Source organism: Malaclemys terrapin, chromosome 5 (genome assembly GCF_027887155.1).
Source record: "Malaclemys terrapin pileata isolate rMalTer1 chromosome 5, rMalTer1.hap1, whole genome shotgun sequence".
Classification (NCBI taxonomy): domain Eukaryota; kingdom Metazoa; phylum Chordata; order Testudines; family Emydidae; genus Malaclemys; species Malaclemys terrapin.
Window position 1 is genome coordinate 50,230,397 of NC_071509.1, and position 16,252 is coordinate 50,246,648.

At 45.4% G+C, this 16,252-nt stretch overlaps 1 protein-coding gene across 2 annotated transcripts in view; it reads right to left on the minus strand.

The window, feature by feature from the left end:
- The window catches only part of TEC (tec protein tyrosine kinase), an 86,458-nt gene that overhangs the window by 59,153 nt on the left and 11,053 nt on the right, over nt 1–16,252 (minus strand). For both annotated transcript variants that reach the window (XM_054030492.1, XM_054030493.1), the window contains exon 2: nt 13,091–13,273. In XM_054030492.1, the coding sequence (XP_053886467.1) occupies nt 13,091–13,228 (138 nt within the window). In that variant the 5' untranslated portion in view covers nt 13,229–13,273. The remainder of the gene's footprint in view (nt 1–13,090; nt 13,274–16,252) is intronic.

Sequence of the window (16,252 nt, forward strand, 5' to 3'; positions counted from 1 at the left end):
GACTTCAGTAACTTACCCAGAGGTTAGGGGTCTAGGACAGGAGTGGGTAGGTAAGATTCTATGGCCTGCAATGTGCAGGACATCAGACTAGATCAGGGTTTCTCAAACTTCACTGCACCGCGACCACCTTCTGACAACAAAAATTACTACATTACCTCAGAAGGGGGAACTGAGCTCGCCCAAGCCCTGCTGCCCCGGGCGGGTGGGGAGGCAAAGCCAAAGCCCAAGGGCTGAAGCCCTAGGCAGGGGGCCTGTAACCAGAGTCCCACTGCCCAGGGCTGAAGCTGTTGGGTTTGAGCTTTGGCCCCGGGCAGTTGGGCTCGGGCTTTGGCCCCTGGCCCCAGCAAGTCTAAGCCAGACCCAGTGACCCCAATAAAACGGGGTCACGACCCACTTTGTGGTCCCAACCCACAGTTTGAGAACTGCTGGACTAGATGATATGGTGGTCCCTTCTGACCTTAAAGTCTATGATGCGATCTACTTCTCTGATGGAGTGTCCTTCTTTGGTAAAGGCAGTTTTGAGTGTGTTACAATATATATCCTGGACTGGTCTCTGAGCTGTGTGAATAAAGAGGTTTGACTGAGTGCTGAATGGGGAACACAGGGAGCATCAATGAAAGGACACATACTAATTGTCTTTGCTTTTAAGGCTCTTCAAATAATTCCTTCCTGCCTATCATTTCTTATTATGCTATTTAGACATAAATTCCTACCCTCACTTTACCAATAATGTCAGCCTTCATCACCCATTTGTTAAATGTTTAAATGAGCACCTTCATACTTTCTCGTATGCTGCCCCTCATTCATGGAAGGAGCTCCCTGTAAACAAACATCAAGCCTTGTTTCCCTCCTTCAAATGTTTCTCTTCCTTGAGGCCTACTGTTTGATGCCCTTTTGACCTGAGTGGCTAGCCAATATTTGGGGTTTTGCAGATTATTCCTGTTAAAAGGAGAAACTGACAATGGAGTCAGGTATTTCTTTGATGCAATCCTGTTTGTTTACCCAAATATCACAATATCCTGTTTCCCTGAACACAGAAGGAATCAAACAATAGGAGAATTTCTTTGCTCACAATTCCAAGCCTCTTTCTCTCCAGCACTCAGCCCAAAATCTCTCTCTCTTAGCTTTTCCTCTGCATCATGCTATAAGTGCTTCTGTGGAGGTCTCTGGGGCTTTCTTATTGCCTTCTTTCTCTGCTTCTGTTGTGTTTCTGCTACATTTCTCTCACATCCACACAGCTCCATCAAATAATACCTTGCCTCCTGCTTTTGCATTTAGCCCCCAGTCAAACCCCTCTGTCCACACAGCTCAGAGACCAGCCTTGGATGCATCCTATGTTTGGGCAGATAGTGTGACAGTGGCAGACCAGGTGCCAGCTGATGTCAAGGCCTCAGGCTTTACTGACAGATGCATAGCTGGAAACCAGTCTGATTTAACTGTGGGTTAATATAGTTAAAATAGAAATTAGTGTTATAAGAATTTGTTTAGACTTTATGGAAAGCTTGTAAATTGCTGCAGCAATTAATCTCACTTATAACTTCTATATCCCATGCTATAAAGTAGTGCTTAAGTGTTTGCTCTCTAACTGTAAAATGTTTGTTCTGAAACTATGTAATTAATCACATGAAAAACCCTTCACCAACTGTAAAATGCTGGATTCCTACAGAAAGTGTTATCTCTTGCCCATCAGGTAGGACTATTGAATCCAAATGGGTCATTGTGGAACGAAGGCTTTGTAGCCTTATAGCCCAGAAGAGGGTAAGTGCCCAAGCCCTTCTCCCATCACAGCTTGAATGCTGGGGTAAGGGAATAAAAATGCCTGTTAACGAGAATTTATTATTCTTTTGTTGTTTGAACTCTGAGAGGCGAGATTTTTAAGCATATGCCAGGAGTCCCCAACTGTTTTGCGTGAGTTAGCCCCTAAAGCATATACAGACTTTGCTTACTATAGAAATTTCTATTACCTTTTGAAACCTGACTATAACTCATTTGTGCATGTTATGCTTACCTGTTTTGACCCTGTAAATAACTATATCTTTTTCTTAATTAATAAGGTCTGGTCTATACTACAGAGTTAGGTTGAGACACGGCAGCTTACATTAACCTAACTATGGAAGTGTCTACACTTAAAATTTCACTTCCACCGATGTAACTGCCCTGCTATGCCAATTTAATAACTCCACCTCCATGAGCAGCGTAGAGTCAAGGTTGATGTAGTTAGGTCAACACCGTCTGCGCTGCTTATGTTGACTGTTACTGGCTTTCGGGAGCCATTCCACAGTGTCCCACATTGACAGTACAATCAATACAAGTGCTCCTGATGAGGACGGGCACCGGTGATAGAAGGAACAAAGTTTAGACATGCAAGAGCAATGTAATTTCTACGGCAGCTGTATGCCAACGTAATTTAGGTCAACTTAATTTTGTAGTGTGGACATGACCTAAATCCTTAGTTAGTTTATTATAGGCGTGGCTACAAGTATTAACTTTGGTGTTAGATCTACGGTGCAAGGTGACCTGGGGTAAGTGACTGGTCCTTTGGAACTGTGAGTAACTTGAATATTGTGTGATCTTTGGTGTAAAATGACCATCTATCACAGAATCAAGCTTGTCTGGGTGTCAAGATAGACTGGAATGCCCCAGGAGACTGTTTGTGACTCCATTGTGAGACTGTTACAGTGTTTTAGAAGTTCACACTTCTACTCCTAAGTATAGAACACACAACCAGTTTGGGTTTTTTGCCCTGCTTCTTGACAGTCTGCCCTGAGGTTGGCACTCCTGGTCGGTGGCCACTCCAGACAGTCCGACTGGTGGCTTCTATTGTTTCAGCTATCTTATTCCATAAAAGAGCTTAATTGCTTCTTACATTTATCCTGAACAAAGGGTGGCTGTTACACCCACCATCCTCCATGAGACTTTGCCCAACCCTTAGCATAATACCCATATGTCTCTCTGCTGTATTTACCTGTTGTCTCATCTTATATTTAGATTGTAAACTCTTCAGGACAGGGACTTCACAGATTACATAGCTGCTTGATTTTCTCATTCTCACACTGAATAGGAAGCTCTCTCAGTAGAATAATACTGATCTCTCTTATATAGAGCTGTTGCTGATACAGCAAACAGTTGGTCTCAAATTGTGAGCTGAAGAACATTTGCCTGTGGTTCAATCAGAGCTGGCTAGTCACATGCTGCTGGCTCCTGCTTGTTTCCAGCTACTAAATTGCAATAAAAGTAGTAAAAGTAAAGTAAATATTTTTCTAATATTTTTCTGTGGAAGCAATTACTGTGCGTTGTGTGAAAAAATACTTCCTTTTGTTTGTTTTAAACCTGCTGCCTATGAATTTCATTGGTTGACCCCTAGTTCTTGTGTTAGGAGAGGAGTAAATAACACTTCCTTATTTACTTTCTCCACACCACCCACTGCTATACTGTATTTTCAGGCCATCTGAAGAGGGATATATAGCAGTCAGTGAATCCAGCTGCAGTCTATAAAACATAATATAGTAACTATCTAGACCAGTGTTTCTCAAATGCAGCCACTAGGGCCGCATGCAGCCACTAGGAGCTTTTCTTGTGGCCACATCCTCCTGGGCAATGACTGGGAGGTGGGGGGGCAGCAAACCAGTGGTCCTTCCCCAAGAGGGTTTGGGCCCTGCCCCCTTCTGGAGCCACACATTCTGGAGGAGCAGGCAGCCAGTGAGTTCCCCACCTTCCCAGAGGTGGTGAGGCTTCAGCCCAGGGGTCACAGGCTCTGCTCATGGGGCTTCTGGCTCTGGACCCCAACCATGCCACAGCAGGTGTCAGCCCTCAGCTAACCTCGGCCCCCCCCCCCCTGCATCAATGGCCCCCCATTGCACCAGGCCCCCACTGTCTTCCTACCCATCTTTCCATCCAGGGCTTAGTTTATCCCCTGGCATGCGATGGTTGAATAAGTCTGCTGTGAAAATTGATATTTGTTAATAGTACTTTGCACAGCCTCCCAGCTAGCTAGTAAGTCTGTTGTGAAAAGTGATATTAACAAACATACAAATATTACTTTTTGCAGCAGCAGACTTACTAGCTAGCAAGTCTTTTTTTAAAAAAAGCAACCAAAAAGCAAAAGAAACAACAAACAAACAAAATCAAGAATGTGCAAAGCATCTTATTTGTGTTTCTAGTCTGTGTAGGTCCAGTAAAGAATAGACAACTGTACATTATTTTTATTATTGAGTCTTCAAAAAAAAAAAAAACAACTACATAAATAAATTACAAAGATTTGGTCATGTACAGGTGCATATTTATTTGTTTTTCCTAAAGTTAATTGAGTATTTTAGGAAAAATTGTCAAAGCAGCAAGCAGCAAGAGTTGGCGGCCGCACTCCGAGGTCACCAAAAAAATTTGCTGTGAGAACCCCTGACTTAGATTGAAACTTCAGCTCATGCAGAAAAGCATACATTCTGGTGAAATGAGGTATTAAAACTGAAAAATGTTCAATTTGACCTTGACATCAGTAAGTCCAGCTCCATTGAAGCGAAGTTCCTTCACTTATGCCAGGGCTGACTTTACCCAAAAGTATTTAATTCAATGTCAGCTGTGCCTCCACATTAATAAGATGCTCAAGAACAAGATTTGCTTTTACCCTGTTGTTCTATTACAGTCAGGAGCCCTGATTCAAAGGAAGGGCGTGTCCAGCTACCACAAGCCAAATTATTTTGCACTTAAATAAAAACTGGCCTGGGAATTTCCTGATTTGCTATTACTAACATATTTATTCAGTTATTTAAATAAAATAACAGCAAACAGTTAAGTAGAAAGGTCCCCTCCCTACAGAAAGTTTTACTGAATTCTTCACTGTCTTTTACTGTATCACGCTGATACACCTAGGAGATCTATTCCTCCTCTCTATTATTAGGGTAGGGGGAAGGGAGTTGCTTCTGTGTATATGAGCACCAAGTACTTAAAGGCTCACCAGTGCCCACCTTCTTATCATTGTAGAAAACTGATCAGGTAGCATCACAACTCCCAAACAGTGAACGCTATTTTTATTTATATGTACATGGAAACATTTCTATTGTTCACAGAATTGCTGATTCAGTATTGGCTAACTATTCTACCAGCATTTCCTTTCAACGTCTTCAAAATTTATTTCAGGTTTCCACCCTTATGGTTTCCCAGCAGAGTCAAACATTATGGAGTCTTCTTTAGTAGTGCCACTCTTAGGACTGATTGAGATTTGCACTTAGAGCAGAATTAAAATGCCTCTGTTTCACATCTTAATGACTGAATTTATTCTACAAATTTAACAGAAGAACACTTTAAAGGACAATTGCATTCCCCGTGTTATTTTGGGGGGAAATAGTTACTAACTTATGAAAAGGAAACATTTTTAAATGACCCCTATTTGAAACATATTGCTTGCCTCATGTGTTTTGGCTCCATACAGCTAAAGAACCACAGTCACCACAAACACCAAGCTACACACACACACACATCGAATCTAAGACCTACGCCACTTTTCAAATGTTGCACTTAAACACATTCACCGTAACTTAATTTAACTCCACAAAGACAAGTTATGAAACCATACAGGTTGTCACAAGCTACTTCTGCTCTCCAATGCTACCTCCTTTACTCGTTAGCTCTCCTGCTCCATATCACTTTATGGTTCTCATCTACTGCTCTTGACAACCCCACACCCTAAATTACTATAGCCTGGTGGTTAAGGTACCCACCTGGGAGGTGGGAGACCCAGTGCTCCAATGACTATTTATACAGAATGGAATAGCTTCAACGGAAGAGACTGAGAGCCCCACACCAGACTATATTCCTCATAGCTCACTGGTTCAAGCACTTTCCTGTGGTAGGAGACACCTATTAATATCCCCTCTCCTCCAAGGCAGAGGGGGGAAATTGAAACTGGAAATTGAACTGGGCTAAAAAGTTATAAAATAGGCAGTGACGCCCCTACCACCTACTAGTTTTGCAGGAGAGAGGGGTGTCTCCCTTATTCTCACAACAAACAACTTAGGCCCTAAGCCACCTGACTCAGAGTGGTGAGTTGTGGATCACAAGCAGAGGTAGGCAAATCCCTGAATTAGGTCCCTATTTCTGTAAGAGGGGCACAGCTTAGGACACACCCCTTTCCTGTGCATCTCCCATTAGCTAGCTTTGGTGGCTCCCTGCCTGCATGCTGGCTTTTGTGGATTGCATTCTTATGCATCTAACTCTCCCCTCTCACATTGTTCCTGAGATTTTTGAGGTGTCTGGAAGTTAAGCGTTGCAAAAGTCAGCACTGCAGTGTTTAAATCCCATTGTGAATCCTGGCCAAACAGCTTTTCAGATTTTATGCAATGCCTGTGGTGGAGGCAAAGGCAGCACTTTTTCCTTCATTGTTGTATCTGCAAAGTCATGATCAGCCATGGGTGCCAGAAGGCCCCCTTCCCCCCCAACCTGACCTTTCCACAGCCCTCAAGGAAGCCTCCCACCATCAGTCCAACTTCTCACAGAGCCCCGGTTCCTGCCCTTCTCCCATGCACACTCCTTCCCTTCCCTGCTGGAGAGCCCCTCACCACTGGTGACAGGTCTGCTTCCCAGACCAAGCTGGTCTCCAATGCCAAGAGGAGCCACCACCATGGTTTCCTCAGCTGGCAGGTGAGGGCCCAGTATGTGGCACAACGCACAATCTAGGCCCTGGCTGGCGCACTGCACAATACAGAGCAGGCTCTGGGTGCTAGCTGGGCTGTGTTGCTCTCCCTCCCAGCCATGAACAGGTCTGCCATTTCACATTTGAATAGGAGAGGGCAACTTTCAGCAGGGGCCCCCGCAAGCTCTTGGATTTTTTGAAGGTTAAGATATAAAAATTTGTCTGTTTCAGGAGCATTTGTTGTGATTATTTCCTGTATCACTCAGCTGTGCCTCCCACCTCCATACAGCCTCAAATCACCTGCAAGTGCCCTCACCCCATACTCACCTCAAATCACCTGGTAGTGCCCCCAACCCCTGTACTCACCCCCAAATCACCTAGCAATGCCCCCCACCGCTATACTCTACCTCAGTCACCAGGCAGTGCCCCTATACATCATATGGCAGCACGCCCATTGAGTAGCTCCCTCACCTGTCAATCACACATCCATACAGAGAGAGTAAGGGATGAAGGGGAGTCTTCATTCCACCCCCTCTTCCAAGTGCTCCCACTCACCAGCTGCAGGTGCACAGGGTTCACTGATTTACTTGTGCCTTCTCCCATCCAGAGCAGCAGTGTCTGACAGCACGGTGGGTCATTCACGGCTCTTCTATGAGAATAGGGCTCTGAAGCAACCCTGGAGTCCATTCAGAGCACCAGCAGACTGCCTGTCCTTCATGCTCAGGTGAGCCAGTAGACAGTTCATTTGCAACTCAGGGCTGCTCTTTGGAGGAGTAGCTGGCCACCCCCTCCGCACTACCTAACTGGCGTCCTTGGCTGTGAACATGCTCAGGTTTTTAAAAGGGGGGAGGGGTGTCATAACTATAAAGGGAAGGGTAACAGCCCTCCTGTGTACAATACTATAAAATCCCTCCTGGCCAGAGACTCCAAAATCCTTTTATCTGTAAAGGGTTAAGAAGCTCAGGTAACCTGGCTGACACCTAACCCAAAGGACCAATAAGGGGACAAGATACTTTCAAATCTTGGTGGGGGGAAAGGCTTTTGTTTGTGCTCTTTGTTTTGGGGGTTGTTCGCTCTTGGGACTGAGAGGGACCAGACATCAATCCACGCTCTCCAAATCTTCTGAACAAATCTCTCCTATTTCAAACTTGTAAGTAACAGCCAGGCAAGGCGTGTTAGGTTTATCTTTGTTTTCTCAACTTGTAAATGTTCCTTTTGCTAGAGTGTTTACCTCTGTTTGCTGTAGCTTTGAACTTAAGACTAGAGGGGGTTCCTCTGGGCTCTTTGAATCTGATTACCTTGTAAAGTTATTTTCCATTCTGATTTTACAGAGATTTTTACCTTTCTTTCTTTAATTAAAAGCCTTCTTTTTAAGAACCTGATTGATTTTTCCTTGTTTTAAGATCCAAGGGGTTTTGGATCGGTGTTCACCAGTGAATTGGTGGAGGAGTCTCTCAAGGCTACCCAAGGAAGGGAGTTAGCACTTGGTAGTGGTGGCAGCAAAACCAGATCTAAGCTAGTAGTTAAGCTTAGAACTTTACATGCAGGTCCCCATATCTGCACTCTAAAGTTCAGAGTGGCAAGTTCACTGTTTCACCACCACCATCTCCAGCGCCTATGTGATGAGCAGATCTGTGGAAAGTTTTCCATCTTTACAGATTAGATCAATCATCTTCCACTCTGATTGGCCACTTTTGCAATGTGAAAATTGACTGTAAGGATTCTTCCCAACACTGACACATTGTTCAACCCACAACAGCTTAGTTAGGTTTGGGGGATTTTAATCAGTCACTGATTGACTTGTGCGTCGTCTTGTTAGCACAATCCTGTAAGGCAGTCATGCGATCTTTCCAACACCCACACAATAATTTCACAGTATCTGAGCAATACAGCCAAAAATGGAAGTCATTTTAACCATAACAGAACCTCCTTCCTTTCTAACTAGTTCTTAAATTTCTCAGCACAACATATTGAGCTAAATTTATCCTTGGTATGTATCTCCATTGTTGAGATTTGTTTGTGTCCTCCTTTTACCCTGATTACCTTTTATAAAGCTCTTTGTTCTCCTTGTTTTCTCTAAAAGCAGGATACTTTGAAGAAATTAAACCTTTAAAGATCCTATCTGTTTACCAGGAACACTAAAATTCCCTGGGTACTATTCCTAAGTCTAGGGCTTTGCCCCAGTGTACTTAGCCAAAATTTTCCCTCCCCAAAGTTTCGTTCAGTATACTGTATGTGGTTTCCCTTTTTAAAAAACTGGCTGCTGAAGCTAATCTGCAAAACATTCCCTCTTTCCTGGTGATGCAGATTTGCTTTACTGATAAAGCAGTCGTGATATGATTAGTGTGTGAGTTAAGTTGGGGAGGGCTCTCTGGGAGCAGGAGCAGCTTTGGTAAGACAGTGCTTCGAATATGCTCCTCAGTGACCATCTCAATATTTTATTTATGGCAGGTCTGTAGACCACCCCCCCACCACCACCACCACCCCAACACACACACTTTAAGCACTGCATATCATCTCTGTTTCAACAGTATTTCACAGTGCATGCTTCTTCATTACTACTTTTACATTGTTACAGGACAGCAGAATCCAGATTCTGCCTTTCGTTGTTATAAATATATATAATATTCCCCTTGTTACCAGACATACTCCGTATCTAATTTTGTTTCTTTACCTACAGTCATGAACCACCCACCATTTCTCTTGTGCATATTAACTAATTGAGTCTATTTTAATGGATTGGCCCAGTTATTAAACTAAACTCAAGTCCTGGGCTCCTCATTCATTTTTTACTCAGTTATTCCTCAGGCAAACACCCACTGAGTCAGGATTTGAGGCCTCAGCTTCATTGGCTACATGGGCAGTTGTACGTGTGCATCCAGCAGCAGAAGATGGCCCAGAGTTCTTAAATATATCACATTTGATTGAGACTGGTACCACTGCAACTGAGCGGATAATGAGATATCATGGTATCCTCCTGATAATTTCCCAGTCTTACTCATCAATCTTAACTGTAAACATCAGCCCTAACCTACAGTTTAGCTAGGGTTACCATACGTCCAGATTTTCCCGGACATGTCCGGCTTTTTGGGCCTTAAATCCCCATCCAGGAGGAAATCCCAAAAAGCCGGGCATGTCTGGGAAAATAGGGAGGGAGGGGCCGGTGGTGCTCGTGGAGTGTCCTCCTTTTTTTAAATTAAAATATGGTAACCCTAGTTTAGCTCTATGCCATATCCATATCTATCCTTTATTAACAATGCCTAAAAATTCAACCACCGCACTTCAGCCACATAACTGATTGAGCAGAAACCCTTCAACTATTCTACTATAATACAGTAAAGAACCAGAGGCACTGGAACTACGTTAGTATTGAATCATCAGTTTTGTCTACCTGATCTAGTTCATAGATATACCATCAACTAACTTACTGCAGATAAAGATCTACAACCTCCGCCAGAAATCTAAAAAATAGACTCTCTTCCACTTCACTTATTCAGTGACACAAAGGACCACTAACATCAGTGTTTCAGAGAGGCCTTCATGTGTCAATCATTTTTATTTAACATACAGCAGAATTGTTAAAATGAAGTTACTGAAAAATATGTATCCTGTCTCTCCAAATTTAGTACCCAGAGAGAGAGAGAGAGAGAGAGAATGTAACATTGCTTCAGATAATACACGGAGTCAAATCAATGAAAGCCTAATTAGCATCCAAAAGAATTTCAGCCAAAAAAAAAAAAAAAGACAGATTCCTCAGGGTGGCAGTGAAAAGGTGTTAATTAATTTCACCTTTATTTTGAGCCAGAAGTTAATTGAGACAAGACATGCACTGTTAGGTAACCGTTCCAAGAAGATCTGAAACCAAAGCCATGTGCACAGAAAATGAAGAGATTAATCCACATCCCAAGACAAATACACCTGTGAACTCCATAGTCAATATAGTAATACAAGTATACATCTGGGCCTTGATCCTCCACTATGTCTAAGCTCTGCTCTCTAGTGGAGAGGGGTAGCTGCAGGGATCTGCTTGCAGCTCTCTGACCTTTGGCTGCATGCCCCAGTGGAAGTTAGAGCAGCAATGGCCCTACTCTAAATTCTGCAACTGGTGTAAACTTTCTAATACGCTATTATCCAGAGGAGGATCAGGCACAGTGGCACTCTGCTCCACCACATCCTGTTGTGCCCCTCCTTCCCCTTACACCCTGGATGGGGCAGCTAACACAGGAGGCAAGACAGCCACCTCGACCAACTTTCTGCAGGTGGAAGCACAGAAGCAATTCTCCACTGGCTATCTCCAGTCATTTAAGACTAGTTTCTGCTGCTTAAACTGCACAAAGTGGTCTTAGTGGAGCAGAGAATCCAGATGTTCATTTTGAGGATATTCTTGTCCATATCAGGTGTAGGCTGTCTGATAAAAATGATCCTAGAGCTCACTTGAGGGTGAGGGTCAGAGGATTTGTCTACGCTACAAAAATTACTTATTGCTGACCATAGCCGAATTAATGCAGACAATGGTTCAGCTACCAGAGTAGCAAAGCACAAGTTTGTGTTTTCCTTCATTTCAGTAACCATGATTAAATGAGTAGACCAATGTAAAGGAGAGCAAATTTGGCTCATCTTGTGTTCTTCACATCAAATGCGGTTTCTCCTGTGATACAGCAGGGCCAGGGAGCACTGGGAGAGGGGAGATATATAAGCCCTAGGCTAATTAAGGCGTGATTCCCTGTAGACTAGGAAAGGTTACTACAGGTTAATTGGAGCACCTGTAGTCAATTAAGGCCCTGTCAGGAACCTTATAAAATCCCCTACTTCGGGTGCAGGGGGAGAAGAAGAGAGGACTAGAGCTGTGTTGCTGAGAGTTGGCAGACCAGAGATCTAGAGGAAGGGAAACCCTGCCCCAGCTAGGCAGAAAGACTCCCTTCCCCAGTGTCAAGGACTGAGGATAATTCTACCCAAGGGGTAAGAAACCTGCAGGGGTTGAGAGGTACTGTGGCTCAGAGTGAGGGGCAAACCAGACTGCTTTCCTCCTACCATCTTCCTGGGTCCCAGGGCTAGCTTCAGGCACTGCGGGGCCCGATTCAAAAGATCTGCTGCTGAAGACAGTGGTGGGACTTCAGCGGCAGCTCAATTGGCTGCCGGTGCCTTTGGCAGCATGTCAGTGAAGGGTCCTTAGGGATGGTGCAAGGCCCTCTTAGGGTGAATTGCCCTAAAGCTAGCCCTGCTAGGCCCCTAACAGGGCCCTGGGTGCCCCAAGAGCAGGGGCAAGGGGCAGTATCCTAGCCCCCTGCCCCCACCAAGAAAAGCATAGGACCCAACATTGGCCATTTTGACACATTCCTTACATTTACATGAACTAAATTCAAAGGGAAGTTGAGCCTTCAGTTAAGGGGAAATGGTCTACATGGGGTTGTACAGTAGACAAGGCCACATGCAATTTTAATCCTGGCCTTTCTTAACTTTTTGAAAAATACTTGCTTTTGCAATCTCAATGTTCATTAATGTAGTCTTTTGTATATAACAATGCATAAAGCAAACAGTGTTGCTACTATGATGTAGCCTGACTGTATTCTCTGTCTTAGTGTATGCAACTGGTTCTTGTCTCTTTGGGTGTCTCTCTGCTACAGAGTTAGCCTGGGTATGAGCAGTCATACTGCAAAGTCATACCCAAATTACTGTTTTCCTCACTAGTGCTGCGCTCAGTGTGTGTTGCTAAGGTTCTGGGGGCATAATCCATGTTTCTTTGTGATTAACTCAAGTTCTTTCATGGTGAACTCTGAGAACCTGTCAGTCCTTCTGGGCAGAAAGTGGAAATTGTGGGAAGGCACTGGAGGAATATCTACTAGCTAAATCACTCAATGGCTTACTCAGTGAAAAGTGGACAGGTTACCAGCCTGAGCAAAGGCAGAAGCCAGGCTCTAACCCTTATCCTGAGCAGTGTCTGCTAGTCCAGATTGAAAGCACCACCTAACTCAGGTGAGAGGTTTTTGTGTGTGCATGGGGGGAGGAGAGGTTGGGGGAGCACTTGCATAAGCGCCTATACTAACTCTACAAGGAAGACATGTGAGAGCCTGGGACTCAACAGGGGTTGTAGCACTGCATAGTGTCTGTAGGAAATGGGGGTACTGTTAAACTACAGCAGGAAGTTTAAGCCTTTCTGACACAGTACTTGGGAGGCTGAGTATCATCCTAGTTTAAATACTTCTCAAAGTGATATTAAAATCATTTTATGGATTAACAGTTGACAGACTTGATTAGATCCTTGATTAAGTTTTGTTTTTGAATGGAGTGATCATTTGTCTCCATAAATCTGTGCTATCAGTCAGGGAAGTGATCAGTGATACCCATTCAGTAGCACCCACAACCATCACCCCTCCAGAACAGAAAAGCTTCAATATACTACAGGAAGAAAAGCAAGCATTTTTCTCAGAGAACAAAAGCAATGGAATATAAAACCTTATCTCCTACCTCTGCTCGACCTTCATAGTATGTCAACATTGATTCCGTAAGCACGAAAAGCCTCTCTTTGTAATTTAAGGGAGAAGTCCTTTTCTTCTGTTGTGATCTTTTAATCAGAATCTCCTCTAAGATAGGGTTCACATTCATTTCGGCCACTTGATATCTAGATTTCCAGCCATTGAATATCAAATCCTGTAAAGAGAGAGGGGAGTTGGGGGGGGGGGGGGGGAAGAGCTTTACTATACTAGATTAGATTTTTGGGTGAAACAGGCCTATAGATAGCCAAGGACTGTTTGTATTGTTCCATTGAAAAGGGAAGGTGCTCTTAAGCGAAGCTACCTGAAAACTTTGGAAAATATAACTCCGATCCAACATCCTGGAAATTAACACAAGCTAACTATTTGAACATTCCTGTCTAACACTGCTCAACTGAGGGGTACATTGGCATGTTGCCAGGAGACTGAGGGGCTGTACCTGACTGAGGAAAAAATTAAATTCATTGCTGCACCCCTCATCTTATGTAAGGATACTCTATTTTGATCCATGTAGTATCACATGCTTAGATCTACAGTCTCCATGAGACAATTCCATATTCACTGAGCATAGGCATGAGTTTTACTTTAACAGTCTCTGATGTATAGTCCAAGTTTTTAATCAGCCAAAACTGGTGTAAGAGATCATATGCACAGGATTGGTGTGTGCTAGAGGCCTTACTGATATTTGTCATCTCTAAATAACTTGCCATAAACCTTGAGAAATATTTCAGATAAATAGCCATTTAAAACTGTTGCACAATAAGAAGTTTATATGAATAACTTCCTTCCTACTGTAAGGCTGATCATGACCGTTTCAGCTGTTGGAAAACTTTCATGCTCATAACTTTATTTTTATAACTCTCTCATGGTTCATATTACTTTTAATAGATGTTGTGAGTTTAACACAAAACTATTGTTTAAAACCAAGTAAGAGGTAGGAATTCAAGATAGGGATACAAAGCAAAAGAAAAGTGGTACAATCCGTACCAATTTGTTCTGACATTTATTTTTAGATACACTGTCTACAAAAGGCCTCTTTGTGCACATGTGATTTTTGCATATAACTTGTATGCATAAATGGTAATATAAAAACTGAATATGCATCATGTTTTGAAAATTCACCTCAAATTATATTGGACAAGATTTTCAGAAATGATTAGTGATTTGGGGTGCGTAGCAGGGTGGTTACCCGGCTCCTGCCTGGAAGGGCTTAAAGCAGCCCTGGCAGAGGGCTGCAGCTCTAAAAGCTGGGCTGATTGGTGAAGTAGCCACACCTGTGGCTACTTCCCCAATCAGGCCACAGCTGGCCTGTATAAAAAGGCTGGGAGCCAGAGGCCAAAAAAGTCTCTCTGCACAGAGAGAGAGAGAAGGGCCTGGCTGCAGGGAGCTAAGACAAAGTACCTGAGTGGAGCAGGGCTGGGGAAAGGCTGAGGAGCTCCAGCCTGGAAAGCCCCAGGCTGTGGCCTAGTATTACCCCAAGGGGTACAGGGGGTTGCAGAGGGCAGCCCAGGGCTAGGCCACAGCAGCAGGTCCAAACACCTCTTGCCAGTGATGAGTGGTTTATACTGCAGTCTGCCCTAGGGAGCGGGGGCTAGTTGGTGACTGGCAGTGGCCTAGTACTGAGGCAAGGTGGGGATAGTGGGAAGGGGTTCCAGTGGGAGGGGGTTCCCCAGGGAGGGGAGACCCAGATCTGTGGGGTACTGCCAGGGGGCAGCATCCCAATAATAGGGGCACTGGGTCCTGGGAGGGATACGGGGGCCAGAAGAGGACTGATGGATCACTGGCCTGTAGAGAGGGTGCTCCAGATGCTGGATGAGCTGATTCCCCAAAGCAACCAGTAGGGGGTGCTGCAGGGGTGAGTCCACACCTTTACAGAGTACTTCAATTTTTGGGTGTCCAACCTTAAAGTGCCAAGTACCTGGTTCTTGTAATTAGGCCCCTTAAAAAAAAATTGCACCTAACAATTAAGGCACTCAGAATTACTAGTCACCTTTGAAAATCCTGGTCGGTGAACTCACACAGTCTTTATGTAGATATCAGACCTGTTTGCTAGTCTTGCCACTGTAATTGATACCAGTCAGATGGAGTTGAGACATTGAGGCTAGGGTTACCATATCTCATAAATAAAAAAAGAGGACCCTCCACGGGCCATGGCCCCGCCCATTTCCCCACCCCTAGCCCCGCCCCAACTCCGCCCCTTCCCCCACCCTAACTCCACCCCCTCCTCCCTCCCACTCCCAGCCAGGGGGAAAGGGCTGCCCCAGTGCTACCAGCATCACGGTTTCCCGGGCAGCCCCCAGACCCTGCGCCCCCAGCCGGCGCTTCCCCAGCGCAGCTGGTGCCCGGGAGGGGAAGCGCCCAGCTGGGGGCGCAGGGTCTGGAGGCTGCCCAGCAAACCGTGAAGCCGGTAGCGCTCTGGCTTTGGGCAGCCCCCATGCCTCCGGACCCTGTGCCCCCAGCCGGGCACTTCCCCTCCGGGGCTCTGGCGGCTCTGCGTAACTTACACTGTATAAGTTACACAGAGCCGAAGAGGAGCAGAGCCCCCGCAGCTGGAGGCTCTGCTCCTCTTAGGCTCTGTTTAAGAGCCGGGCTGCCCGAGAGCTACCGGCTTCGGGCAGCCCGGTGCCTCCGGACCCTGCGCCGCCGGAGCCCGGGAGGGGAAGTGCCCGGCTGGGGGCGCAGGGTCTCCAGGCACGGGGCTGCCCGAAGCCGGTAGCTCTCGGGCAACCCGGTTCTTAAACAGAGCGGGGGCGGCTGGAGCCTCCAGCCCCCGGGGCTCTGTGTAACTGACCCAGTGTCAGTTACACAGAGCCCCAGCCGCTGGAGGCTCTGTTTAAGAACCGGGCTGCCCGAGAGCTACCGGCTTCGGGCAGACCCTGCGCCCCCAGCCGGGCACTTCCCCAGCCGGGCACTTCCCCTCCCGGGCTCCGGCGGCGCAGGGTCTCCGGGCACGGGGCTGCCCGAAGCCGGTAGCGTTCAGGCAGCCGGGCTCTTAAACAGAGCCGCCATTTTCCCGGACGGGGGTTTGACTGCCGAAAAGCCGGACATGTCCGGGAAAAAGGACGTATGGTAACCCTAATTGAGGCCCCAACTTTTAGAGATATTGAACACTCAAGTTGAGCACCCCAAAGCTAAA